The sequence below is a fragment of the Lynx canadensis genome, chromosome C1 (genome assembly GCF_007474595.2).
Source record: "Lynx canadensis isolate LIC74 chromosome C1, mLynCan4.pri.v2, whole genome shotgun sequence".
Taxonomy (NCBI): Eukaryota; Metazoa; Chordata; class Mammalia; order Carnivora; family Felidae; genus Lynx; species Lynx canadensis.
Window position 1 is genome coordinate 150,978,919 of NC_044310.1, and position 26,488 is coordinate 151,005,406.

The 26,488-nt window shown below is 38.9% G+C and overlaps 1 protein-coding gene across 1 annotated transcript in view; it reads right to left on the reverse strand.

Annotated features, from left to right (window-relative positions):
* Window positions 1–10,845: 10,845 nt before the first annotated feature.
* The window catches only part of LOC115522076 (fibroblast activation protein alpha), a 73,961-nt gene continuing 58,318 nt past the window's right edge, over window positions 10,846–26,488 (reverse strand). The window contains exons 21-26 of the mRNA XM_030327671.1: window positions 22,637–22,691; window positions 14,743–14,842; window positions 13,604–13,668; window positions 13,028–13,100; window positions 12,692–12,765; window positions 10,846–11,240 (exon numbers count right to left, since the gene is read on the reverse strand). Coding sequence (XP_030183531.1) covers window positions 11,139–11,240; window positions 12,692–12,765; window positions 13,028–13,100; window positions 13,604–13,668; window positions 14,743–14,842; window positions 22,637–22,691 — 469 coding nt within the window. The 3' untranslated portion in view covers window positions 10,846–11,138. The remainder of the gene's footprint in view (window positions 11,241–12,691; window positions 12,766–13,027; window positions 13,101–13,603; window positions 13,669–14,742; window positions 14,843–22,636; window positions 22,692–26,488) is intronic.

Consider the following 26,488-nt stretch of genomic DNA (forward strand, 5'->3'; position numbering starts at 1 on the left):
CAGATCCATAGTTTAGAATGTCACACAATAGGGTTTCACCCTTTTAAAGGGCTGCAGATTTCACTTTCTGATGAAAAATTTGGGGGTATTAAAAGAGCAAAGGATTTAGAGCAGAGCATAGATATGGGACAGGTCTTGGTAGGGAGAAGAGCCCATTCTTCCTGTTTTCTTGAAAACTGATGAGGAGGCAGGGAGAAGCCAAGAAGGTGGCAGCCTGAGGTTGGGTATTTGAAAATGTTGCTTTGGAAGAGCCATTGTGCCTAACGCAGTTGATCAAGAAGCTGGAAGAACGGAATTTAAAAGTCAGACAAGGGAATTGCTGATATTTGAGAGGTCTGAATGTTTTGATTGCTCATGAGGTGTAAGGTTTGAATCTGTAATGACTGAAGGGGATGAATCCTATGGGTTTCCTCTCTTTTGTACACAGATGTCTGGTATTATGAATGTCAATCGGTTAAAAGAGTTTAACAAATTTTAATTTTCTTTGAGAATGAAAATATTCCTTTCATTAGCAATGAGGATGGATCAAAATAAATATTTATAAAACACCCAAGAGCCTAGTTTCCTGGAATATACTCTTCTATGAAACGCCTGAGTCTACTGATTCTAGAAATGGTACCATAACTTTTATAGATTACTTATACTGAAAACCATTACAAATGAATTTAAAGGAGAGGAAATTCACATAACAAAATCAAATCTTTTATAGTGAGTAATTTAGTGGCATTTTAGTACATTCACAATGTGCATCCAACTACCTCCATCTAGTACCCAAACTTTTCCATCACTCCAAAATAAGACTCTCTATTGTTAAGCAGTGACTCCTCATTTCTCCCTTCCTCCAACCTCTGGCAACCACCCGTCTGCATTCTACCTCTGTGGACTTATCCATCATGGATATTTCACATAAATAGAATCGTACAACAGCCTTTTGTGTCTGGCTTCTGTCATTTCACATGGTTTTGTGGTTCATTCATGCTGTAGCATGTGTTAGTACTTCACTCCTTTTTATAACCGAGTACTATTCCGTGGTATATATCTACCACAATCTGTTCTTGCATTCATTCACTGATGGACACTTGAGTTGTTTCCCCCTTTGACTATTGTGAATAGTGCTGCTGTAGGTATGCTTGTACATCTATTTGTTTGAGAACCTGTTTTCAGTTCTTTTGGGTATACACCTCGGAGTGGAATTGCTGGGTTGTATGGCAGTTCTGTGTTTAATATTTTGAAGAGCTGCTAAACCGTTTTCCACAGCAACTGAACCACCAGCAAAGTACAACCTTGCCAATACTTCTTTTCTTTCTTTTTTTTTTAATAGCCATCTTTGTTGGTGTAAAATGGTATTTCATTGTGGTTTTGATTTGCATTTCTCTAATGACTAGGGATATTGAGAATCTTTTCATGTGCTTGTTGGCTGCTTGTATATATTCTTTGGAGAAATGTCTGTTCAAGTCCTTTGCCCATTTTTAAATCGTTACTGAACTTTAAGAGTTCTCAGGGCACCTGGAAGGCTCGGTCGGTGAAGCATCTGACTCTCGACTTCTGCTCTGCACTGTCAGTGTGGAGTCTGTTTGGGATTCTCTCTCTCTCCCTCTCTCTCTGCCCCTCCCCCCTGCTCACTCCAGCTCTCTCTCTCTCCCCTCTCAAAATAAATAACTAAACTTAAAAAAAAGAGTCCTTTATATATTGTAGATACTGTGCCCTATAAATAGTTATACATGTACACATTAGATATACATACATAATATATACATATATATGTAAACATGTGTAGTATACATATAAAACATATATATAGAAAATGTATAAAATATGCATAAAATTCTTTTTTAAAAATGAGTAAAATTTTAATGAAAAAATTAAACATTTAATAAATTACACATTTTAACAATTGCATCATGATTCCCATGACTTATTTTCTGGGAAATATGGCACATGGATGACGTGAATATTATTCATAAGGTGTTCCACAATTTTTAAACACTTTGATAATGTTAAATTCCTAACATTTGTCAAGAGGAAATACCATGCAAAAGAGTCTACGTCAAAGAACTGATAGTAGAGTTTCACTAGGCATGGCTTTTTCACCAAAGATTATGTAAACAATATTTTATGGTTCCTGATACTGTATCTTGAAAAAGCAAATAATAAAAGTACTCCAGATATCCTGACAGTGTTTGGCAACCTGGAGGCACACATGACTTTTTGAAAGCATACACTGATAGCTACTAGCTAAAAACAGGGGAGAGATACAAAATACTTATTTTACCTTGGCTCTTTTAAATTGTACTTTTTGATTTTCTAAAAACCTAATCTGGAGGAATAAAGCCTCAGGTTTACACTTTCATTGTTCTTTATTTCTGGAGCCTCTGCTTTGGCAGCCTCCTTACTGTTGGCAAGACACAACCGATGCCAACTTGGAGACCATTCTTGTGTGATATTTTAGAAGCTTCCCTACCATCCTGCCCCCTTCTGTAGCTCCATGGCCATGATGTAGGAGTTGGTAGGAGAACAGGTGTGGGAAGACACAGAGCAGGGGTAACATTAGAGAAAAGTCATCTAGAAGAAATACTGATGAGTGGAGACGAGGTGATGGGAAGATTGGAAAGCTAACATCATTCTGAGTCCAGACACGAATTAGATTTACATATTGGATGGTTTGCCTGTACATACACAAAATTTCACTAGGGCCAGAAGCAAGATGCGAACCCTGTAGAAGTTACCAAGTTATAGAGTGAGACACAAAACTCCATTTTCAAGCCACCCTGGAAATATTTATTTAAACAGTCACTTAATGGCTACTTCATCAACTGTACCTAAATTCTAATAATGACTGATAAGAGCCTACTTACTACTGGGGTTGTGTTTATTTATACTCTATATTGAGCATTTGATTAATGACAGTGATATAACAAAAGAAAAGGCATTCCACACACTCCTTCTGGAATGGCATTGCCTGTGTTACATGGAGGTATGGTAGTGGTAGGAAGACCATGGTTGAACCCATGGAACCTTAGGCAAGTTCCACAGTTTTACCTCGTTTTCCTAACCAGATAGAGTTTGGAGATTTAAATGGAATAATGTGTATGGAGTACTGGGTGTGTAATTGAAATCCAAAAAAAAAAGGCAATTAAATTATTACTTAAAATAGAAATTGATATCCATAGGCCAAACAGATAAGTTTTCTTTACTTAGAAATTAGTTGTCAAAGGTTCAAAATTGAGAGGGAGTTTCCATTTAAAAATCCGTTTTTCTACTTTCTTTCGATAAAAATCAAGCTAAGAAATAATACACCTGTATTTCCACATGGCAACAGCTTGTGCCACTGGTTGTTATGCCTTCTAATATACTCACCAGCTCGCCAGAGTCCCACCCTTAGGTCACCGGAGACCTTGCTAACACCCTCCTTGGTTTGTTCCATTCATCTGATGACCTGGCTGGCCTCAAAAGTTGCTTGAGATGGGGAACTCTACTCCAAGCATCCCTTACATTTGTCTCATACAAGATTCTCAACTACCAATTTAATTCATATAACATCAGTCTCATCAAAAAAGATGATGGATAATGATGCTGATGACAATTCCCTTGAGAATGTTTTCATACCAGCATCAAGCAAGCTACCATGGTGGATCCCTGGCCTTGCTTTTACCTTCTGAGTCAGGGGGAATACTTCAGCCACTGTGTTTCTAGGGGGTCTAGGATTGTTGTTCCACCCCATCTCTATAAATAGTGCCTAAGAGACTCATGAGAGAGAGCTCTATATGAAGAGGAAAGAAATCCTCAGTGTATATAACCACTATAATCCCAGAAGATTATGAGGTACAGAGGAGAGAAGAGTGAATCAAAACATGGGATTAGCCCCTATAATCTGACCTATAGGTCTCAGTTTTTGGAAGATGATTTAGGGCTTAGGAATTACCTTGCATTATCACCTACTGGGGCACAGAGGAATTCGTAGGGCTTGCAAAGCCATGAATCTAGTCCAGTAAGTGTGGCACATGGAGGGAGTAATGGAATCTGAGGAACACACAGAGCTTTACAAAATCGCAAGAATTAGAATTCAATTTTCTTGAATTCTGTTTGGCAATCTTGCAGATACGAAGGGCTACACTTGGGTCCATCAGTGAGACCCTAGAAAGTTCAGTTCACCCATGTTGAGTTGTCAGCCAGACAAATATCTAAAATGTTCAACTTTTGGAAGATATATTTCATTGGCTTATATTTGATGACTGCAGGTTTGTATTCTGCATTTAAAAGAATCAACCTGTTGGAGGGGAGATGGGTGAGGGATGGGCTAAATAAATGGTGATGGACATTGAGGAGGACACTTGTTGGGATGAGCACCGAGTGTTATGTGTAAGAGATGAATCACTGTGTTGGATTCCCGAAACCAATACTACACTGTATGTTAACTAACTTGAATTTAAATAAATAAATTAAAAAATACAAGAATCAACCAACAAAGCTTCCAAGGTTTGAACTTAAGACCTATCTAACCAGGAGATAGAAACAGTATAAAGCACCGGGATACTTGTTTATCACATGAAAGAAATTATTAGTACTTGAAACATATTAGGTAAAAAATATTTTAAAAACTACTGTTTTTTTTTAAATAAAAGCTCCTAGAGTAATCGATAGCATTCCAGAGAATTATTTGACTTTTTCTAGTCTGAAGATTTTGTGTCAAATTTCCTTAGTCTGCAGTGTCTTGGTGATTGATCTAGAAGCAGTGATATCAGGGGTAGGGCAGTCAGTGGACTGTGCTTCCATTTCCTGATCCACATTATTTTTGTTTCATAGACCACCCTCTTTCAGAATCTCTGGGTAAGGTTCATATTCTTCCTAATCTCATTCTTCTGGACCACTCGATGCTCAGGGATTTTACTTTCTCTTCACTTTGAGGGGGAAACAGCAAGTACCTATCACATGCTAAGTTCCTGAAAGGATGTGATCTGTTTCCACTGTGAGGTCACACAAAAGGATCCTAGTTTCACGGGCCCTCCCATCCACAGAATATGGGGATACATTCAGCAAATATTTATGAAGCTCCTCCTACCTTATTCTAGGGCTGTCTAGGCCCTGGATACAGAGAGGTAAAAGGACAGAGTCACTGCTCAAAGGGAGCTTATATTCAAATGAGAAAAATACGTACCAGAGGAGAACTTACATAAATAAAATAATTTCTGATGCTAATAAGTGCTATCAAGAAAGCAAATTTAGATAATGTAGTTAGAAGTCTCTGGTTATGGGAGAAGCAACATTAAATCCAGTGATGAGAGAGATTCTCTCTAAGGTGACATTACCTGAGCTGAGACCTAGGTGACAAGGACACAGCCACGTGAAAATTTGAGAAAACCACATTCCAGTCCCTGAAACAGAAATGAGGTTGGATTTAAAAAAAAAAAAAAGAAAGAAAGAAAAGAAAAAGAAAAAGAAAAAGAAAAAAATAGAAAAGGAGACTCATGGGGCTGGATGATGATGGGAGCATGGTAGAGATAGGACCAGAGTGGAAGATCTGTGTGGTGCTTTGGGGGCTGTGCCTGAAGCCTGGGTAAACAAACTGTTCATGTCTTTCAACTGCATTTTTCCCAGGCTGTAGGTCTTCTCCAACAGTGTTTCCATCACTGCTGGCAAATATTCAATAGTATTTGCCACTGCTGGCAAATACTCAGATAGGTATTGAGATACGGGGTTGAATGACTCATTCAAGAGAAAGTGCCAAAGTTGATGAACTTCCTTGGACATTCATGATTTCTATATTAGTTATTCCTCAAAGGTCACATTATTTCAGAAAATATAGAGATTCCTTTATAAGGAACTGATGATTCCCACACTTATAATAAATTCACTGATATGGAAAAGAAACTATTGGGTTCTTATTTAGACTATTAATTTAATTAGTTTCAGGTATACAATTGAGTGATTCAACAAATCCATACACTACTCCATGTTCATCATGATAAATGTACTCTTAATCCCCTTCACCTATTTCCTCTGTACCCCCACCCACCTCCCCTCTGATAACCATCAGTTTGTTCTCTATATTTAAGAGTCTGTTTTTTGGTTTGTCTCTTTTTCCTTTTTTCTTTTGTTTTGTTTCTTAAATTCCACATATGAGTGAAATCATAAGGTATTTGTCTTTCCCTGATTGACTTACTTCACTTAGGATTATACCCTCTAGATCCATCCATGGTGTTGCAAATGGCAAGATTTCATCCATTTTTATGGTTGAGTAATATTCCATTACACACACCACATCTTTATCTATTTATCAGTCAGTGAACATTTGGTGTGCTTCCATAATTTGGCTATTACAAATAATGCTGCAATAAAGATCAGACTATTAATTCCTTTAAAATTAATTTATTGAAAATGCCAACTAAAAAGTGGTTTACCTTATGTATCTAGCAAACTCTAACAAAACGCTTACTGCATGTCAGACGCTGTTAGCTCTACGAATAACAACTAAGTTAAACCTCCAAACAACCCTATGGGGTAGGAACTATTATTACCCTGGAACTTCATGTATAAGGATACCAAAGCAGAAAGAACTCGCGAAAACTGAGCAACGTTACACAGCGAATATGTTACTGAGTTGGGATGCAAACCGGGTAATCTACTTTTATATCTGTGCACTTAACCTATTAAAGCCCACTATCTCTAAAATAAGTTATAATGAACACATTATATTTCAAAGAACTCACATATGAGCTACCTTGTGTTTTATTTGATAGGAGGGAACTTGTAACACTGCAAAGTATTACTTTTATCTTCAGACAGCGGCATTACTTCCTTTCACCATATGAAGTGCTTACGTATATTAAAGCATCATTGCTTTTTATCACCTCTCAAAACTGAAAATTTAGCTTAATGCTGATGTGATATAAGCAAATTCTATGACAGATCTAAAATTTCGATTGTGTTCATGAATATTGGAAAGGATGTTTCAATTAGCAAACTGAGTATGTGTGAATCGATAGTAGATTTTAACATATGAATGATTTTTATATCATCTTAAATGTTTCATTAAGACATTCATTTCAAAAATTCACCCTCTGTAGCAGTGAGAAAAATTCCTGCCCCTAATAATTAATGGCTAGCAACGATGCTCCTGTCTTTGCTTGCCAATGGACATTACTTATGAAAGAAGGAGGATGAGTTGTCAAACCATGGTGGCATGCCCTTTGGTAGATTGCTGCTCTTTCTTATTCACAGGTTACAGATTCTGTAGAACCATAGAACAAGGTATGTAATGCTGTACCAACAAATATTTGTTAAAACACAGTCTGTCAAAGCAATTTTTTAAATAAGTAGAGTAAGTAATGGAGTATTAATTGGAGGCCAATAGGGTGAAATTATGCTGCTCTAGCTTGCCAAATATATTACCTGTGTGTCAAAAAGAAGAGTTTGTGACCAGCATGTTAGTATTGCATGCCAATAATCAGAGCAGGTGGCCATTAGAGACTTTTGCTAGGAGCCAGAACGTTTTCCCCATGAATAGCTTGGGAAGGTCCAATCACTTACTTCTCCCTGAATTACACATTCTACTTCAGATTGTCAAGGTGCCTGTCCATAATGCCAAGGGGTGTTTTAGCAATTCTTTCACGGCTGAGAATGATTCACCATGATCAGAATTTTTTAATCTGTTTTATTGGATAAACTCAAAATCTCTGCTTTATTGGATAAATTTAAAATATCTGTTAGGTGTCTTCTTTCTTCTTTACAAACAGCATAATTGAAAGCATTGTTTTGGTAAAATCTTCCCAGAAGACCACATAATCACCATTTAAATTAGTCCTAATTCATTTTACATTTGCTTATTTTACTGTTAACTTTCCCAGAACTGTAATTTTTTTTTTTTTACAATTAGAACATCTGAATTTTAATTACATTACCATCAAGAAGCTCATTAAAGTCACTTAATTGGCAACATTTCCAAAAAAACCTTAGCTGGGTTTAATATATTTTAAAGAGTTACTGTCAAAGTATAATTTCACCATTACAAACAGCTTGGCAACAACATTTGCATAAAGATCTGTCAGTTTCTGAAAAATGCTCAAATGTTGGGAAAATCAGATTCGTTAAGTCGCCTTTACTGAAACAGTCTAGAAATGGAGAAATTGTACATACATTCCTCTTTGTAAGCCCTACAGTACCTAGAGTACTGCCATGCAAAGCATAAGTATTCAAAAAGTGTTTCTGGAAGGAAATAATTAATACATTTTATGCTTTTGGGTAGACTTAATATTTTTTTTTTCTAAACCTCAATGCAAGTTCCCTCATTTATGTTAAATTTAACAAAATACCCATTTTCTTACTAGTTCTTTCTCATTCACGTCAGGATATATGAGATAGTCACCTAGAATTTTGAAACCTTTTAAAATAGCTCTAAGGCTAGCATTGGAGGGCTAACATTTGAGGTCATTTTGAGATGATGAAATTTTTTACGGCTTCCTTCTTACACATGTTAGAATCCCACCCCTATAGCACTGATATCATTTGAACTTGCATTGTAGTTACATTCATTTTTCACCTTTATAAGGCTTTAGGTTTTGCCCATAAGCCTGCATTTTGTTTAATATGCATGTATTTTGGGGAGGTGGAGGGTCAACTTTAGTACCTAAAACAGTGGCTTGTAATTATATGTGTCAAATGGATGAATGAAAATCTCAAGTTTGTGATCTATGAAGCATGATGATAGTTTGCAGCATTAGTTAGGGTGTTGGGACACCCTCCTCCCCAAATCTCATATATAGGAATAAAATGTGGTCAAAGGATAATTATTACTACAATTCGCTTCCTACAAATAGAAAAGGAAAGATGTTTTTAATTTTCCCTTTTGGTTTGGTATTTCCTATTAAATCTTTCCCTTTGGTAATTTATGTATCTTTTATCTTCTACCTCAAAAGAAGAATCTAGTAAAGCTGTATAAAATGTGAACATTAAAAACAAAACAAAAACAAAACACCTGCCTCGCAAATTACTGCCTTGCTCTTCACTGTATCCTTAAAGTCTTGCACAGTGACTGGTATACAGATATACTCAACAAATACTTGTTGAATGAATGAATGAATGAATGAATGAATGAATACATAAACATACGCTGAATGTCCTGAGGAGCACCTGGATGACCCTACCTGGGGAGGTCAGGGAAGGCTTTAGCAACAGTGATGGAGAAAAATGAATCTTCCGTGAACACAGAGGCATTCGCTCATTTATCAATCAGTGAGCTTCCACCATATGCTATGTTCCCAGATATGGTCTGTGAAGATTCCGAGGATAGCATCATCCAATAGCACTTTCTGTGATGAGGGAAATATTCTACATTTAATATCTACAATATTATTTTGTAGACCGTGGAGAATACTGGAGGCTTCCACCTGGAATAATGACACAGTTCGGTTTGTCTTTTAGAAGTGGCCTCTGTGGCAGTGGGGACAAAGGCGTGAGGTGGGAGACCACTTACTGCATGTTGATATTAAATTACAGCTTTGCAAATTCCACAAAGGCAGAAAAGACATTGAAGGAACGAGATTTTCTTATTCTTTGCTCTTGCTCTGTTGTCTCCCTTGATAGGGTATCAGGAAAGAACCGTTGCTTATTCTTTTCCCCCAGTTGGGGAGAATGGATGATGAGAATATTACGAGAAAATCTTGGCTTGCTTCGGAGGCTGTTCCACGCAGAACAAAATGGGGAGGTAATAGCTTCTCTCTGCCCCGCAGGGCATCAGCAGTTGCATAGATGTGGGGAGGAGGGGCGATGGCCCATTCTGAATCTGTGTGGGTGTTACCCAAGCCCCGTGACAAAGCACCCCTTCCTGAAAGGTGAGGTGGCTCTATGTGGCCTGTGTGGGAGACATGATTTCAGAAAGCAGTAGTGGAGAGAGAGCTGGACAAAGAAATATGTGACAATTCTAGAAAAGTCTGTGGTCTATGGTCTGAGGCCCCTTCCTGCTGTAATGCTCCATGCCTGGATTGGTTCTTCTGGTTATAGAACATGAGAGAAGGGACAATGGTCTTCTGCCTGCAATGAGGAAGAATCAAGCTAGAGGTGGGGAGAAATCATCTAGAGCAATCTAGTGCCAGGGAACACATCAATGAAAAGTCCCCTAGGGAGTGGCTTCATGGCCACTTCCAACATTCATTTAAGAAATATCTTCAGTGACCTGGATCTTTTTAACTCTGTGGCAACCACAGTGATGGAAGCCTCCCATAAGTTTCCAATTGATGGGGACTGTTACTGGTGGAGTATCACCTTCGCGATTGCAAGCATTATGGCTTTTTTTTCTTTCTTCAAAATGAGCTCGATAATGTAGAATTCAAACCCCAGAAAAATCTCATCGATACAACACTTTTCCTTTCTGGCTGTCAATCTCCATTTTATTTAATTTTTTTGCTGTTTTAGTTTTGTGTGGCTCAGTAATCTGCAGGCAGTTAGCATCACTAATTCTTAGAAGAGATACAAAATAGAAATGTTTCCAAATTTGAAACATTTATTAAAAGGAGCTTGAATTTAAAATTCAGACTTTATCCTTGTCAAATGCTTTTGGCCACATTGAAGAAATTTGGGAGAAATGTAAGAAACATTTCTTGGAGGGACAGCATAGAGTGTAAACATCAGGATGACTCTGCAGAATGCATCTCAAACTTGATTTCTGAACAATGCTTTTGCATACCCTGAGCTACTCATTCCAGCATCTGGAATTCTAATTACAAAAATCCCAAACTCTTGGGTTCTTCTCCTCCATAACCACCTAATATTATTCATGTGCTTGCTTAGTGTAAGCATTTTTTTTTCTGTAATAAAACTGGAGTCTGAAATTAATTCACACAGACAAAATAATAGCACTTTAACTTCTGCCTTTATTATTTTCCGCAAATAAACAGGTGATGAAACATTGTGTCCAAAGCAAAAGGCATGGTTGCCTTTCCTCTTCTTTCACAGAGTGCCAGAAAATGTAAACAATCTTTAGGAGGTTGAACTTCTGAGTTTTAATTTTCTGCCAGCCTTTAGAACATCATTCATTTGTTTGTTTGTACCAGGATTTAACAGCAGAAAGAGTAAAACAAGCAAATGGTCGGAGGCATTTATATGAAGTGTTCAGACTGCGATACAGGCTTGCGTCTGCATCATTTTTAGTCGGACAAAGAAAAACACTGCTTTAGGAAGTGGGTCATGTGGGTGTATAAGTGCTTCGTGGACAGGCCGGAAATGCCATGGTTCTGGTCAGAGTACCACTGAAACACAAAGGACAGAAGCCTCTGTTACAACCACAGGCACACGATGCATCTAGCTTTGACTTACTCATGCTCTCAGGTCCTGGTAAATTTTCTAATATTGTGGTTGAAATTCTACTTAAGCACGCTTAAATAACTAAACTAGCTTACACGTAAGCATTTAGAACAGGAAGGTATGAAAGCCTTCTATTAACCCTCACTATTCTCTCACATTCTTTAAGCTGAGATTTTAGATCTTGGTGGCTGAGCTTTAACAGTGGCCAGCATCCCGGGGTGGGGGGGGGGGGATCTGGAGGCAGGCATGGGCTCCAGAGCTGGTATGTTGGGTCTATTACTTTGCTTCTCTGGAGCTCGGTTTCTTCATTTGAAAAATGAGGAGGTTGGATTTGATTTCCTCTGAGGCTCCTTCTAGCTCAAAAATTCCACGAGGCTTTTAGCCTCTGAATCCAATTCCTGTCTGCTGCAGGAAATCCACAACACATATAACTGTAAACACCTTTTATAGGAGTTAAACATAGTATCATTAAAAACACCCAGGGAGACAGCATTATAAATTTAAACTTCATTGTTGGGGAGATGCTGGTAAGATGATTGTTTTCACTGAATAAAGGTAGATCGTGGTCGTGATGGAATGCTCCATATACTCATCAGGTGAATTTATGTTGGGGGGGGGGAGGGTCACAATAAAAAAGACCAGAAAAACCTCACGTCCGCTTTTGTAAATTATTTTTAAAAACCAAATTTCCAAAAATGAGGGTTTCCTTTTCTAGGTTCTTATTCAGGAAAAGCAAGTGAGGGGGAACTTATGCTCACCGAAGGGGGGAAACAGCTGTCAGGGGTTGTCTCCCTTGCCGTGGTTTTCACCTTACTTTTCTCTCTGCTGTCATTTCCTATTCCTCATGCAACCTTGATTTTACAGCTAGCTCATTCATTCCTTCGCTCGGTGAAAACACCAGCTCGTGTGCTGGGCCAGGCATGTGTCAGGTGCTGAGAACACACAGATGAAAGGGCTCTCTGAGCGGAGCCGCCTGACTTCCGGGAGCCTCAGAAGCCTCTGGTAACATTCCATGATTGCTTCTTACTGGGTAAACAGAGACTTTTAGCTGCTTTGGGTCTCCCGGCCTTTGTGGGGACTCTAAGTATGTAGCTACACTTATGTAAGCAGGATCGCAGAACTATTGGATTTCGAGCTAGAAGATCAGCTCATCTCACGGATGCCTTTATTTCATATATGACTCAACTAGGATCCCCGGAGGTGACATGGCTTGCTTAGTGTCCTTCAGGGAGTTCATGAAAGATCTGAGACCCATCTGCTAATGTTCTGCCCACTCTACCCTACAGCCAGTTTGCCAGGTTTCAGTAAAAAGTAATAATTATAATAAAAAAATAAGATTCTTCCTTTTAGCTTACGGGTCTAAGGCCGTGAACATGAGTAAAACGAAATTATGTACCATTGCCTGGAAATCCACTTGTGCATTAACCAGAGCTTTAGCAATCTGTGCTGAGTTTTGAAAGTGCACATTATCTGCAACAAAGAGAGAGAGTTAAAGTGCTGCTAAATACCAGAAAGCACAGAGTGACAATGTACCGCCTGGAAATGAACACCGACAATTATCTAGTCATGCAGTTGACATTGTCAGCAGTGAGTAATCACACTCATTTATGGAAATGTCCCTGACTCTTAGGTACTGACCCTGAGCATAGGCATAGGAGGATGCTTAATGTTTCTTAAACAAAGTGATGTTGGCTCAGTATTTTTATGTGTAAGAGTCTTGCTTAAACCTCACCATCTGCTGTTCCGTGGATGAGAAGATAGTCTACATTTCTGAAATATTCTGCTCTTGCCATCACAGTTGAATTCTGGAAAAGAGGAAAAATTAACATTTTAGTTGCTGCAAGTTCTAATAGAAAACTAGCTAAATCATTGTGCGATGGACTTAGCACCAATACTGAAATTATGTATTGCTTTGGTTGATAAATATTTAAGAGTCAGAGCAACACATTTTCATCATCATTTGCATTACTTCCATCTGATTCCTAGTTTGAAAAACGGAAAGTTTATGTGTCATATGTTACATATGAGTGAGACCTTAGGCATAGATGATGCCCGCTCAAGCTGTGTGGGGGTTGGGGGTGGGCAGCACGATGGGGAAAAGGGAGGTGAGGGAAGGGAGGATGGGGAAAGAAAGAAGAGAATCCAAAGAGAGTAAATTTCTCTCTAGGGAGGTGTTTTGCAGCTAACAAAAGATCATCGCATTTGCCTGGGGCCCCAGCAAAAGTGTAAACTCTGAATGACTGCTTCAAAAGTATGTGGCACGTACTGGAACTCAGTTAATGACCTAAATTAAACAGAACATGCTTACTTTATAGTGCTCGAGATTATCGTCCTTTGTTGGGAGGCCCATGAATCGCTCCGTGTAGATAGATGCTGTAAAACATATAAGAACATGTTGTTTGCGTGTGAAATGGTTCATTTCACTAACCAGCAAGACCCCTCAGTTTGAGAACTGCTCACCACTTTCCCCTGTGGAGCTGCTGAGGAAGGTTCTTGCTTTCCTTTACTGTAATGCTCCACCCAAGTCATTTGCTCTGCAATTTGCCTCAGTAGGGCTGGCGAAGCAAAGGAGGAAACAGGAACAGCTAACACGAGAAAGGATGCTCTTAAGTTTTTTCTCTTCTACCCAAAGGCCTTCAGTGGGGGCAGGGTGGGGAGGGGTGGGAGGGGAGGAAATGTTGAGCTAGGGAGGACCTTATGGGATGACCTCATTATATTTTAAAAGAAATCACAAATGCAGCCGCCTCTAGTACTTTTATTGGTGTCTTAATGTGGGGTGGAACTGTGTCCCCCAAATCCTCCTCTCCCAACACACACACACACACACACTTTTTTTTTTTCTGAATAAAGATTCCCTCCAAGTTATAGTGGCTTCATTTCTGTCCCAGCACAGGGACGAGGATCTGATGAAAGTTAATTTTTGTTCAATTATTAGAGTTAATTCCGACTGATCATCCTGAATTAATGTTAATCATAAAAATAGGCACACACGGGAGGTGTACTTCTCAACAAATTTTGCTTTGTTTTGTTTTGATTTCTGGAGCAAAGGAACTGGCAGCTGCAAACTGTGGTGTGGAGGTGAATAGCGGTGGCTCTGCCTAACTTTGCATACAATGTGCTTAAAAGCCAGACCTGCTGCACCTGTGTGCCTGCGAAAACAAAGAGCTGGCTCTGGTTCTAGAGGTTTGGTTTAGCAGGAGGCACAAGGTGTTGGGGGAGAGACTAACATACTGGGTTTTAGAAGAGTCCTTCCTCATTCTTAAGATTTCTTTGATTGCTGCAACATGATTATAATGAATCATATAAACAACCTCGTTTATAGATTATATTTTCCCCAGTGAAGCTGGGGTGAATTTTACTGCATAATTTGTTTTCCTAGCAACCTCAAATATAGAGTAATTATGTGTTAAATGTTTTCGCAGCAACATTTATGAAATGTTTCCATACCGTAATATTCCCAGCTGGAGACAGGAGCCACTGCTATCCCACATTTGAAAAGACCGGTTCCTGAAGCAAGGGCCAGTGATGAAACATAGCCTCCGTAGGACTGTGGAGACATCATTGCAAGTCAGTCCCAGATTTGCTTTCAGAAACTCTCCAAGATAGTTTTATAGCAACTCCTCTCACAATAAGTACTCATGGGCGCCGGGGATGTGCATGGGGTAGATTAAATGTCTATCTTGCACTCTTGGCAGTGACTTCCACCTGACACAGCATAATTTCACCCCTAGTAAACTAAAAATACTTGGTGTGCTAATCAGAGCATGGCAGGGGCAGTTTAAGAGATATTTATAATTGTAATTTTTCTGCCAAAATTCTTTCCTCCATATTTTTCCAATGAAGACCTTGCCAGAGCAAAACCAGGATTTTACTTGAAAGAAATGCACAAAGAAAGCAGATTATTGCCCAAATGGAAAAGCGAGATACTTCTCACAGCTTGCAAAAGTCCCAGGAGGCAGAACTCACATCTGTGTATTAACTTATTTGTTTTCATAATAGAACAATAAGGGAAGGACATATGAATCTTCTGGATATTGAAGAAATGGCCAGAATTTGGGTATAATGTAGTGTTATATATTCTGCTCTGAAGATTTCTGGCAAAGCAGCTCAAAGGAGGAAAAGCCATTGTAAAGTCTTACGTAGCCCCCCACAAATTTAATGGAAGAACAAAGACATGCAAAAGGGGATACAAATGGCACAGTCAGGAGTAGGGTTAACTCTCATCAAGTTTCTTCCCCAAGGAATCAAATAGATGGTTCACAAGTGTGACCCTGACAACAGGAGATGTCTGCCTGTGTCACCTGGATATTGAACCTTTTCCTAAAACTGAAGAAAAGAACACAATAAGGTGGCATCTCTCCCTGGAAGTCAAAGGTAGAAACATGCCTGAGAGAGATGCTTCTCCTGGGAATGTGGACTAAACAGTGCCCTGGGTCCTGAGCCCTCCAAAATGTGTGTGCTAGATTAAGAAGTGATTCTCAGTGCATATTCTTGCCCCAACACAGGAAGGTTCCCACAAGTCACAAGAGAACAGTGGGACTTTCCAACTAGGAATGTAATGTGTCTTGTACTTAGGACCTTATAACCACAAGCCTCTGGGAGCTATTCCCTTAGATCAGCAGATCTTATCACCCTTTGCCACAGAAAAGTCAGTCTTTAGAAAGAGGGTGAAAGAGTGAGTGGGAGAGCTTTATAGAGTGAGAGACAACAGGCAGACAGACAGACCGACATGGTAGTGAGGGCAGGTCAGTAGCAAGGGTCTATTCTCTCTTTTTTTTTTAAAGCTTAGTTATTTACTTTGAGAGGGGGGATGGTAGAGAGAGAAGGAGAGAGAGAAACCCAAGCAGGATCCAGACTCTCAGCCCAGAGCCCGACGTGGGGCTCGAACTCACAAACTGTGAGATCATGACCTGAGTTGAAATCAATATTCAGCTGCTTAACTTGACTGAGCTACCCAGGTGCCCCAGCAAGGGTCTATTCTTAACCTGTGAAATACATGGTATGGGGCGGGGGGGGGGGGGCGGTAAGCTAAACAATCTTGCTGAATTGATGAGTTCAAGGAAGAATTCTTTGACTAGTTTACAGTTGTAGGTTTCCAGTTCTGAAGAATTTTATGGAGGACCCTTGGCTACAAAACACAGAATAGAAGCATCTCCAATTATATCATGGCCTCTTTAAAGAAGACTAAAACATGTTTTAATAGGGGAAATATATTTTAAAAATGGAAGGAACATTGGGTTTAAAAATCTTTTGGGTAAGTGAAAATTTTCACTTATAAAAATGATTTGTTTTAATTAGTAGGTTAGCAATGACTATTACTGAAACGGGAGTTCTTTCCTTCTTTCTTTCAGTTTTAGGTTCAAAGACAGTAAAGTAAGCCTGAGTTAGAAATATTATCATTTGTGGTTTTATTGGAAAACTGTGTTCACTACAAGTAACAACAGTGGGTCCCGCTGAAATAGCATGAAACAAGATTTGAAATCAAAGGCGCTTCTATGTAGTGAAAAGGGTTTTGAACATTTCTGTTTGAAATCTTACAAGTTATGAATCTGTATCTACCCTGTGATTAGATAATAATGCTGTATCTAAATAAAATTTCCGTGTTTGCAGGATGAATACAAATTGTCTCTAGGAATTTGTAAGAGCAAAACTGGTGTAGCAGCAGCACAACAAAAGTAGGTGTTCTTTAAATTCTCAGGCAGCTTAGAAAAGCTATTCCTATTGTAGAAATGAAGAGGAAATAAAATAAACCCGAGTTGACTTTTTTCTGCTCTCCCATGGGTGGGGCTCCAAGGCAGAGTGGGTGGCTGTCGCAAGAAAGGAACCCACGGAGCAGATTGGCCATGAGAATTCTAGAATTTTGTCCTTTGCACTTAGATGCCTTGCCATTTTGTTTAAATGAAGGATATCTTTAAAAACATTCTTAGAAGGGCACAGAATTTTGAAGGGTTTATAGAACACTCTTATGTGAGCCATAATGTATATTGGAACATTTTACCTACAGGCGATAATAATAGATAGTTAATGTTTATATGGCCAAGGCTGTTGTGACCTTCTTTGAGGACCCACAACTTTGCTTCCCTTCTCCCACCTCAGATGTCCCTCTGCTTGTTGGCTCTCCTAATGTTTTCTGGAGCCTCCAAGCATGATCTAGTCCCAGGACCTTCACAAATGCTGCTGCCCTCTGCCTAGAACACTCTAGAACTCTGCCTAGAACACTGCCTAGAACATATCTCCGGATATCCCACTTCAAGTCTTAACTCAAAGAGTCTCACCCGTCCTTCTCATCTATAATTGCACCAACCTGCTTCATGCTCCTTTCTTGTTTTGGCTTGGTTTTCACCAGGGCATTTTATCATTTAACATTTTATTCATTTTACTTATTTATCTTGCTTGCTGTTTTTCTTCCCAACCATTCCTAACTCCACAAAGGTTGACATTTTCATCTGTCTTGTGACCAAAGGTATCCCCAGCCCTGAGAATAGGGCCTGGAACACAGAAGGGAATAGACTAAATATTTGACGAATATATGACTTTCCTATTAACTCAGCTAATCTTCACAGTGACTTGGTGAGGAAATCAGGGCTGCATTTCACGATGAGGAAATTGAGGTTCAGAGTGAACATAGAGGACTTTTGGAGTCATGAAACAGCAGAACCGGGACTCAAAGCGAGGACACCTTCCTCTACAACCCATGACTTTCTTCTCTGTCCTTGCACTAGGGCAAACCTCTTTGGGGAACTTTAAGTTTGGAGTCTAATGTAGTCTCATTAGAGGTGCATTTGTCCTACTTTTACATCGCTGATCGCACATAGCAATTCAAATTGCTTATAATTAGTCACTGGAAGAGAAAGGAACTAAGATTAAATCATGAACTAATGCTTATTCAACACCACCTGGCTAGGCCTATATTAACAAAGCAAGGCCCATAAATGAGGTTGTTATTCTAATAATTTAGGCAAAACCCCTGCTGCTCTTCAATTGTCAGAATAATTACTTCAATTTTTCTTCAAATAAACCAGTGTTTTGCAACCTCAGCACTGCTGACATTTTAGGCTGGGTAATTCTTTTTTGTGGGGAGCTGTCCTGTGCATTGTGAGATATTTAACAGCATCTCTGGCCCCTACTCACTAGATGCCAGTAGCACTCTCCCAGTTGTGACAACCAAAAGTGACTCCAGACATTGCCAAATGTCCCCTGAGGGACAAAATTGCCTAGTTAAGAACCAGTTATAACAGACACTCCCTAGGCATAGTGTTGGGTGCACAGTGGATATCTAATAAAACTAAAAACAGGGCTCCTGGACTTTGACTTGTGTGAGCCAGAAAAATAAAAGGGTAAGATAAAAATGCCTCTTCTCCCCTTCTTAATCAGGATAATGGAGGGAAATGCAGGATTTTCATCTTATTCACCCACTGACTACCAAAAACTTATGTGGTTAGCTGTAGTATGTTTCTCAGACCACTCTGGCGCCTAACACTTCATGCAAACAGATATTTCCTTCCTTGATATGAAACACAATAATAGCTAAGCAATGCTCATGGTCGTTCTCAATATCTTCCTCTTTCCAGTCTTCATTGTCTTGCAGGCTCCTGCTTATTATACTAGAAAAGAGCACTTGAACCTCTTCCCACCTCATACCTCGCTGCCTAAATTCAGGCCGTGGGCATTGGTTGCCCATATTACTGCTCACCTAGCTCCTTGGCTCACTCCCTCTCCTACCTCATATCTTCCTTCGCTCTGCAGCCAACAGGATCTTCCTAAGACACCAATTCTATTCCCTAATGACTTCAAGAGCGCATCTCAAAAAAGTATCCGTGGAATCAAATACTTTTTGGTAATACTGTTAATCGAAATCTCTCCTTCACAGAGCCAGCACACACTATTATGTAGACTTTGTAATTTACCAAATTATTAGACCAGATAAACTTTTCCTGAAAAGTCCCCTGGTACTAATAAGATACATGTGGGGGGACACTGACTTCTAGGATTAAATTTAGTTTAAACAACATCATCGATATATGAGATAGCCAAGTATTATGCCAAACGTTTGAGAAACAAATCTAGAAACAGATGAAGTCCATTCCCTCGATGAGCTTACATTTTCATGGGAGAAACCAATAGACAGACAAGATAAACCATGGTAATTCCCAGAAGAGCAGTAAAAAGAACTATTGGAGGACAAAGAAAGTCATGTCTGAGTTGGGTTTTAAAGAATAAGTGAGTTTTCCATTTCAGAGGAAGAGGAGGGGGATGGAAGAAGATGGACGCATTTCAGGTACAAGGAGCAGTATTCACAAAAACATGGGAGTGAGGAAGCACAGACATGAGTCAAATTATTCATAAGGCATGGGGAAAAGTGGAAAGAGATGAGGCTGGAAAAGCAGGGTTCAGCCAGCTTGTCATGGGCTTTGCATGCTAGGAAATATATTTGGGCACCAGGTCAAGGTTGATGTGTACATTAGAAAATGTACAAGCATATAAGCAGAAAAGCAACATGGTAAATTCCTGTTTTGGAACAATAACTTCATTAGCAACATTGCAGCTTGTGAAGTCAAAGCAGGAAGGCTAGTTCAGAGGCAACTGAACTACCCAACCCATGGTCCTTGGACCAAAGGAATCAGCATCACTTGTGATCTTGTGGGAAATGCAAATCCTCGGGCCTCCCCAGGGAGTACTGAACCAGAATCTCTGGAGGTAGGGCCCTAGAACCTGTTTCAATAAGTTCTTCAGGTGATGCTTATGTAAGCTAAAGTTTGAGAAGGTCTGATCTAAATAACATATGAAGAAACTTGGGACTAAAGCACTGGCTGTGGGGATGACGAGAACAGATTTAAATGTTTGAAGGTAGAATTGATAGATCTTACTAACCACTGGAGTGTTGGAGCTGGGGAGCAGGAGAAGTTGCAAATAGCTCTGAACTTACTATTTGGGTGACTAGGTGTGTGGTGAGGCCCTTTAATAAAGATGAGGACTTATTTTAAGTAGACTATAACAAGTTTAGCTTGTGTGAGTTAAGCCTGAGCCTCTTGTAAGACATTGATTTGGGATAGATGACCAGTGAGCATTTGAAATGTGGAGCTGAGAAGAGAGGTGGGGGCTAGTGGCAAGGATCTGACTGTCATCATCATTTTTGAAATTACCTGGGTGTCACCAAGGAAGTGAAAAACAATGAGAGCCAAGGTCAGATCCTGAAAATCACCAACATTTTTAAAAAAATGGAGTGTAATGATGATGGAGACATAGAAAAATAAGAGAAATGTCTGCAAAGCCACGGAGAGAGCCTATTCTTCTCTATGCAGTCTAAAAGCCCTCCTGTTATCTGGCTACCTATCTATCCAAACTAATTTCCTACACCTTCTTTAGTATGTATGGATTACACTTCTGAAGTTTCAGGCATCCAGACCAACTGTGCCCTACTCATTGCTACCTTCGGACCCTGGCAATGTTGTCTCCATTCTCTGGCATGACCCACTACTAACCTATCTTCACTACCTCATTTCTGAATCTTCCCTTAGCTCTCATAGCCAGAATTAACCAGTCTTCTCCCTGGTATTCTCCGCGGTAAGTTGTGTCTGTCTTAACACTTGGAATGTTGCTGAGCAATTGCTTTTTTGCTCTCTGTTTTATCTAACAGAGGGCCAGGGCTATAACTTATTCATCTTTTCATCTTCTAAAGAACCTAATATAAGACCTAATTGAGATCCAATAAAAATGTACTACATGCATGAAAGAACACATGAATCAGTGATCGGATGGATGGGTTAAATAACTCTTAAATAATTGATAAATAACAGTATAGTATTAAGGTCTTTTTCCTTCAGGATCTTCTGGGCCCTGTTGATTCAGGGGTTGCTCATGCGTTGCATCCGGTGGCAGTTCACTTATTTCCCTCTTCCGTGCATGTTCTCAGGGTTTAGCTTGCAATCACTGCCATGTTGGAAAGTAAGCAATAAAGGGGACCTAATATACTACTTCTTCTAGAAGCATTTGCACAGACATCGTGAGAATCCCTTATTGAAGAATTTCAGACTGATATGGATGTATTTTGAGGTGATGAGTGGGTTCTTTAAATCATCCCACATAGATGGTTCTCTACCAAACTAATACCAGGATGTTGTAGAAATGAAATTAAAAATTCCACTTTCTGATTATTTCAGAGCTTGCAGTAAAAGCAAAGTAAAAGTGTAAGAGAAATGGTAATGATTACATGGAAGTGTTCCGCGTGAAATTTGAATCTTTTGAAAATTTACTTTAGGAAATTTCATAAAAATGGATGGAGAGATTTTATCTGAAATATTTCACTATAAAAATATTTCATTTATTTCCACCCATTTGAATTCCATTCTGTTTAGATATTTAACATTTGATAGTTTTAAGAAGGACCAAATGGCTTGAAGTAACAACTTTCCACAAATTCATAACAGCTCTTCATCTGGTCACTGAGCTGAGAGCTGAGTCGGAGCCTGCAGATTCCCTTCAATATTGGGTTTCATTCCCTCCATCTTGTGCAGGCCGCTCTCAGAGAAAACAGCCAAGAAAAACAACCCAAGCACAAACGGCTGCAAATTGACTTGCAAATGTACAAATTCAGACCAAAAAGTGAAACAGGAAATCTTCTTTGAAGGGTAATTATCATAATTTATAATGGGCAAATCTAAACTCTTTCCAATATTTCTCTAAACTTTCCAGTGACTTCATTGCCCATGATTGGGAAGTTTTGCCTCTTCCTTTTAATGTGTATTTTGAGAACCTGCACAGCTCCTCAAATGTGGGCAGTTATCTCCATGACCTATAACTCAGAAACTAAATTATACTCCTCTCCAGTTAGCACAAATTAATGTTAGGTCTGGTAAAATAATTTGATTAAAAAAAAAAAAAAAAAGAATCAAAACAGCCAAGATATGACTGGGATAGGCTAGGTACTAGGGAATTTGTATTCTAAAAGTTCCTATAATTGCAAATGTTAGCTTAGTTTTTCATTAAAAAAATGAAATTATGAACTCTAAAAGATCTTTATTAACTCCAAAATAACAAAGGAAATGAAACCTTTGATGAACATAGTTCAATTCAGGATACTGTAATCTAATACCAAAAAATTAAGTAAAAATGTATCAATTATTAGTTAATTTGCTACACAAGAAAGAAATTAAATGATTGGGAAAAAGGAACACTTAAAGCCACCACTTTGAAGCCTAGATTACCCAAACTGACTGTTTCCATTGACAGATTAAATTATGTTGCAACATTAACATTTCATGAGAAACCTTATAAGCGAACACTTTAGAAAATTATGATTGCTGAACTGAATAACAGGCATAAAACATATAAAACAACTCACCCAGCCCCATATGGCTATTCTTTTTTCATCAATGAAACCCATTTCTATGAATTTTCTAAAATAAAAGAAACAAATTTTTAGAATTTTAAGTGTGTACACATGACATTTACTTCATTACACAAGCATATTTAATCCAAAGATTTAATAGAAACGCTTCATTTTCTTTGTTTAAACACATGCATAATAATGCTGCACTTACAAATAATTAAAAGAATATGATCATGTTTTCTGCAAAGCATAAAAAGGATCCTTTAGGCTCTACTGTACATCTATTGAGTCGTACTTTCAGGGCTGAAAGTCTAGTATCCTAATTGCCGGAGTGAGTTACTCCAGACTCAAAGAGGTCAAGATCTAGTCTTACAGTAACACAAGAAATACTAGCACCATAACTAGGACCAAATATCCAAATCCTCAGATTTTGGAAAAAAAGATTTTCATTGTTGTTGCCTTAAATTTCATCAGTGTTAAATGCTTAGATGTTAATGATAATGGCCATCTCATTTTCGGCAGCTTTCATCTGCAAAAAAATATCCATCCCTCTCCCATTCCATACTTAGGAACCCTCGGTTTGTCACAGCATGGATATGTATCTTTTAGGATATGGTCATAATTCGTTTGCGTTTCATCACAGAAGAGCCATCGTTTGAAAACTATTTTGAAAATAAATGTCTTCTTAGGAGTAAGAGACCATGCTGAAGGACAACTTTTAAATAAAAGTCATGGGAAGCCTTCAGAAATATAACTTTGCAAAGTCGGCGCGAAAATGGGAATATTTTAGGCTAATTTATCCCATGCCCCCTTGAGGATTGGTGTTCTAGAGCAATTGTGATTTATTTGGGGGATGGTTTGATAAGAACTCCAGGAACTCTCAGAGAAGCAGGAGCAGTGGAAGAAAATAGCAAACTGGATGAGCCATTGCAGAGACCCGGATGCAACAGTAATGGGAAGGCGAGGAGAACGAAGTGGCACACGCAGCGCCAGAAAAAGACCATTTTTTTTTTTGTTCCCTATAGTTATGTTAATGTCCTTTGTCATTTTTCTCTGGAAGTAAGATGTAGTGGTTTCATTAGTTGAATAATGGAGTTTCTTAAGGGGATTTCACAGCAACCATTTTGCTCGTTGCATTGATTCAACATGCACGTTTCCAATGCACAGAGGACTTGGGCAAATGCCCGGGACAAACAGATGGGAAGAAGCCCCGTCAGTCACAGCTTACCCTACACCGATTCTGAGGGACACTGAGGAGTCTACGGGGAAGAAATGCAGCAGCAAACGGGAAGTTGCTACCTGTGTGGATGCTGTTCATGATAAAACAGAGAAAATGTGCAGCAAACTGTGGCATTTCGGCAATTCTTCCACAAACTTCACAAACCAAATGAAAGAAGAGAAGGTTCGCTCTCTTTGTTAAAAAAAAAAAAGAAATCTTGCCACTTGTGCTGGAAGACGGTTCTGAGCCATAAAATCAATTTCGATTTTATGATCTCCCGGAAGCTAGCAATCATATTGCCTTGCATCTGGGGTAAAAGCAAATAGCAGGTGATACATGGGAGCAGGAAATTCTTAACAGCTCCCTTCCTCGGTTTATTCCGAAAGGATGACATTTACAGGAAATGATAGTGCAATAGTTAACATGGAAATGAAACATTAACACTTAATGTGGCAGGGCTAGGTTAAAGGTTAGCTAGATAACCCGAGCACTTTAAGGCCACCAAAGCTCTATAAAATTTACCTCCAAATTCTGAAGCGCGTCCAAAGACAGTTATCAGAAATACTGTTGATGATGTGGTTAAATGAAGAAAAATGTTAGGAACAAATGAAAAAGCATTTTGGAGGCTAAACTGAACTTCACAACTTTTCTCTCATAAAAATGACCCTATTCCAAAGGTCAATTTGGAACCCTAGGGATCAATTATTATCCTATTTTGGAAATGTTCTTGTTGATGCCAGGTATAACAGTATGATAGATTTTTCTCACCACTAACCTTCAAGTTATATAAAAATTTTAAATTGTGGGAATGCCAAACGTGCCAAATATACCCCAAATTAGTAGAACTGATCCTATAACTAATGAAGTTTTGTGGGACCTATGTAAGTACCATTTGCAGAGAAGTCTGGGGAAAGCAGGTCTCAGTTTCGTGTGTGCTTTGACCTCACAAACATCTCCTTGGAAGCATTCTCTTTTGTGTAGTCAAGGTAGTGAGCTTGTGTGGCTTTTTTTTTTTTTTTAACACTGCTTTGCTTTGTTTAAATCTATTTATTGACTCTAGCATTTACTCTCATTTCCAAATAGGTACACATGATTTTCTTTTGGTATGTAAAAATTTTAGATTGCATTTTATTTAGTTTTTATTTTTTTAAATATAATTTATTGTCAAACTGGCTAACATACAGTGTGTATAGTGTGCTCTTGGTTTTGGGGGTAGATTCCTGTGGTTCATCGCTTACATACAACACCCAGTGCTCATCCCAACAAGTGCCCTCCTCAATGCCCATCACCCATTTTCCCCTCTCTTCCACTGCCCTCCTCCATCAACCCTCAGTTTGTTCTCTGTATTTAAGAGTCTCTTACAGTTTGCCCAGATTGCATTCTATATGAGATTGAAGGGGATAAATTTCATTCTTTCGTGGGAAGGTAATTTGAGGGCTACCATAAAGGGATTACAATCCCAATTCCCATGTCAGACATTCAGTGTCTGATTCCTAAAACACTTCTTGGCAGACATGCGGTTGAATTATTCCCAGGATCATCATTATAAATCTATCCTTTTTAGCTTTTGTTTTCTCAAAGCATCCGGTTCCAAGGCTTCCCTTTCACTTTTGCAGAATGGCGCTTTCAAGCAAAGCCAGACCAGCCTCAACTGGCATCTCCACTGTTGCACACGTGCTGTGCACGGGCCACACAGCCTCCCCTTGTTCACTAGGGTGTTTAGTAAAAGTTCCATCTAATGGCAATGCTGTCCCTTCAGAGTGCCAGGGGTTTATCCATTTTACAAAGATTGTAAGTGCACTGAAAGTAGAGATTATAAAAATTGCACAGTTTTATACAGAGTGGATTGCAATGGCATACATTAATATTTGATCTGTTGTTGAATGGCTGAGCAAATGAGTGAACATATGCCTGCTCTATAGCAGGAAGACTTTCTTTAGATTCCATCCTAAAAATGGCTCAGAGAAGGTAAAGGTAGCCAATAACTGCCTCTGGTCTATCTTCAATTCTAAATGCCAAAGACATTTATATTATTGTGAAAATTGGTACAATTTGTGGCTTCATGTCCTATATATTGAACAGCAGAAATAACAATTTTAGCTAAGGCCTGTACATGGGATTCAGGTTTAGATTTTCATTCCATCCAAGAAACACGATAAGAAGCTATCTGCTCTGTTTCTTGAGGTATTCTTAAATACAAATGCTGCAATTTTGGTGGTAAATAAGTGCAAAACACATAATGATGCACTTTGTTGTTATTGGTAGATTGGGATGATGAGCTGCTTCTGTTAAGTTTGGTTTTCAACCAATGCCAGAACAAACCACTGTTTAGCGCTACGAACTTTGGAAAAGATGTAACTGAATTACGAATGAGGTATAATCTACATCTGTCTTTTGATGTGGTCCCAGGATTGCGTACCCTTGATGTTTATTGCATGGTTTAAATAAAAATAGATGTGACCTGCAGTGCCAAAAAAAATAATAATAATCCTTAAAGAATTAGGTCTATAATACTGACAATGGTGTTCATATTTCCACAATGGCGTTCATATGTGAGAAACTGATCTCGTGGTGGATTTTTCTTTGAGCTATCTCTTCTGTGTCTCTCCATCGGGCAGAAGATTATCCTAAATAGGTTAATAGCA